The sequence below is a fragment of the Pteropus alecto genome, unplaced genomic scaffold (assembly GCF_000325575.1).
Source record: "Pteropus alecto unplaced genomic scaffold, ASM32557v1 scaffold46, whole genome shotgun sequence".
Taxonomy (NCBI): domain Eukaryota; kingdom Metazoa; phylum Chordata; class Mammalia; order Chiroptera; family Pteropodidae; genus Pteropus; species Pteropus alecto.
The window spans coordinates 335,875-339,134 of record NW_006439231.1 but is presented as its reverse complement, the minus strand read 5'-3'; the positions used below and the strand labels follow the sequence as shown (position 1 = coordinate 339,134).

Below are 3,260 nucleotides of genomic sequence, written 5' to 3'. Positions count from 1 at the left end.
GCCGACAAAGGAGTACTCATAAGACTGGCAGCTGATTTCTCAAAAGAAACAATGCAGGACAGAAGGGCTTGGCACAAAATTTTCAATGTGATGAAGACCCAAGAACTACAACCAAGAACGCTTTATTCAGGAAAGCTATCATTTAGAGATGAAGGACAGATAAAGAGCTTTGCAGACAAAATTAAGCTACAGGAATTTATCAACACCAAGCCAGTATTACAGGAAATGTTGGAGGGTCTTCTTTAAGGAAAAAAAAAATGTATCAAAAAGAAGAATAAAGAATTGTAATAACTACATTCCTATCAATAAGTACCTCAATGGAAAAGAATTAAGTGCTCCCCCTCCCAAAATGGAATGGCTGAATGGATTAGAAAACAAGACCCCTACATATGCTGCCTACAAGAGATTAAAAGATTAAAAGACACTTCAGATTAAAAGACACACACAGACTAAAAGGAAGGGGATGGAAAGAGATATTGCTTTGATGGACCTAGCAGGTAATTAAGTCAGACAGAAAAAGATAAACACTTATATGATTTCACTTATATGCGGAATCTAAGGAACAAAAAGAACAAACTAATCAAAAACAGACTCACAAATATTGTGGACAATTTGGTGATGGACAGAGGGGAGGGGGGTTTGGGGGGCTGGAAGAATGGGGTGAAGGGTTAAAGAAATACAAATTAGTAGCTGATGGATCGTCATGGGGATGGGGAGCATGACAGAGGGAATGTAGTTGGTATTAATATTTTGGCTAGGTGGAAGGTCAGGGGAAGGAGGAAGCAATTGAGGGGATCATTTTATGAACTGTATAGATGTCTAACCAATGTACTGTGTACTTGAAACTAATTGAAATAAATAAAATTTTTCATAAAGTACACCAATTACAAATGCAGGAAACATTGAACAGTCTCAGATATGATGGGTAACATAATCAAAGATAAGCCTTTCAAAAGCAGTAGTACTTACGAAGGTTCATCAATGACTGTTCTCAAGGCATTGAGCAAATCTGCACTTGTCATTGTGTTTATGTTCACCTCCACAGCCGCTCCTTTGGCCTTCATGTGAGCAATGTTATCAGGCTGATCAGCAAACATGGGGATGCCCACCATAGGGATCCCATGATAAATAGCTTCATAGATCCCATTGGTTCCACCATGAGTGATAAAAGCTTTTGCTTTGGGATGACCTAGTTTGAGGGTTGGGTGAGAAGTTGGTTAGAATTTTATTACAATAGTTTAACAGAATTTCAGAGGATAATTGAGAAAAACTGCAAGATAACTCAATGAAAAAGGCAATATTTCCTACAGAAGCTGAGCACAGGAGTTATTGCTATTTCAGAAAATCGTGATCCCAGGAAAAAGTGGAATTGACTCCCTCTGCATTGTCTGGAAAGACTTTACTGAGAAAGTGATATTGGAACTGAGACTGAAATTTGAAAAGTGATGAGAGTCTTAACTGAACATGCTCTTTTGTGAACCAGAGGAAGCAGAAATCTATAAACAATGGCCAATTTTTAAATTATACCTGCCTTAAATATGCAATAAAATGTAAAAAATTTATATTATTAAACATGTATTAAAAATATTTGCTGTTAAACAGTTACTCAATTTGCCCATGATCAAACTATACAGCTTTTTCCCCTCGGTCTTACCAAGAAGATCATTCTGGGGTATCCAGTCATAGAGCCGAGTATTGGCTCCTAATGTGGCTGGTTTCTTTCCTTTGTATCTCCATAAAATCTGTGGAAGACAATGCTTTCATTTTGCAAGTAAAAACTTACAGTTAAGAATTTTTACCTTTTTTTTGTGGTAAAGAAGGAAACTATTCAGTATGAACAGCTCAATTATGGGACAGCATGGCTGCTGGCTGCAAAGGAACCCCGAGGTCAGTCAGCCTGTGGTGTGACCCCTCTCTGGCTAGACAGCTAAGCTCCAGCAGGCTCTGCAAAGCTATCTTAGGTGTTCTAGCTCCAGCCGGGAAAATGCAGTCCTCAATCTTAAGTAGAAAAGGAAGTTCACCCTCTGAACCAGAGAGGGCCTGTCTTATTTAGAGAGATGTTCCTACCCCTGGTCCCTGATTGACCCATCCTCATGCAAATAAGGACTCCACATCCTAACAGTTCAATTGGTCCACAAAACACTTTCCTGATTGGTCGGGGTAGAGCTGCTCTGAGTGGTCAGTGAAGATGTTAATGAGGATATAGCTGCATAGCTCCAATTGGACAGGGAAAGTCTCTGTCTTGTTGGTTGAAATATGATTCCAGGAACTCCTACAAAAGGGTTAGCTCAGATGGTAGGAAAAATGTAGGCTGGCAGTTCAGTGTGTCAACTGATGGTCGATGGCGCCAATTCAGCCTCAACAGGAATCTCCAATCTGGGGTGCACTGAAGAAGGAAACTTTATTCAGTGCAGACAGCTCAGCTGTGATATAGCCCACTGTGAGTACAACACAGCTGTGGAACCGCTCAAAGTGTTACACTCAATTATGAAGCAGCATGGCTATGAAACAACACCGATATGAGGAAGCCCTAGGATATGGTCCTTCTGTCTTGACAGCTCAACTCTGCTCTGCTCTGCCCTGCTCTGCTCTTCCTGCTCTTCTCAGCTCTGTTTTGGCAAGACATTTTTGGAATTTTTTCTCTGGTGTTTTAGCTCCAGCTTGGGACATACAGTCTTCAGTCAAAAGGGAAAGTGAACTAAAGAATTTTAAGGCTCTAGAGTAATTTAAAAATCATGTAGCCCCACCCTGCTTTATGTGATAGTTGAGAGGAATGTACAAAAGGGATAGTTTGCAAACATTGAGAGAGTAGGACATTGACATCAACCTTTTTTGAAAAGGCTTGTGCTAATAGTCAATTAAGTACAGTATTATGACTTACAAGTGATATTTATCAATTAAAAACTGTGAGTAAGATTGTAAGTGAAGAAATAGAAAACAAACAGGACTTGTTTAGGCAACCAGAAGTGGAGACTGAAAACATTAAAACAAATAAGAATACTGTGTAAACTTACTTATGTCAGGAGGCCATCCTAACTCTCAAAGTTCGAATGTAATGTTTTCCAAAAATATAATTAGTTTTAGATTTTTATTGTGTGATTTTTCAATGTATTGTCTTTTCTTCCTCCATATTTCTCTTTCACTTTTCCTTCGTTCTTTCCTTCCTTCTTTCTTTCTTTCTTTCTTTCTTTCTTTCTTTCTTTCTTTGTTTCTTTCTTTCTTTCTTTCTTTCTTTCTTTCTTTCTTTCTTTCTTTCTTTC

At 38.7% G+C, this 3,260-nt stretch overlaps 1 protein-coding gene across 2 annotated transcripts in view; it reads right to left on the bottom strand.

Moving 5' to 3' along the window:
- The window catches only part of LOC102898696 (UDP-glucuronosyltransferase 2A1), a 73,785-nt gene that overhangs the window by 7,085 nt on the left and 63,440 nt on the right, over positions 1-3,260 (bottom strand). For both annotated transcript variants that reach the window (XM_006916502.2, XM_015592936.2), the window contains 2 exons: positions 1,655-1,742; positions 970-1,189 (listed from right to left, as the gene is read on the bottom strand). In XM_006916502.2, coding sequence (XP_006916564.1) covers positions 970-1,189; positions 1,655-1,742 — 308 coding nt within the window. The remainder of the gene's footprint in view (positions 1-969; positions 1,190-1,654; positions 1,743-3,260) is intronic.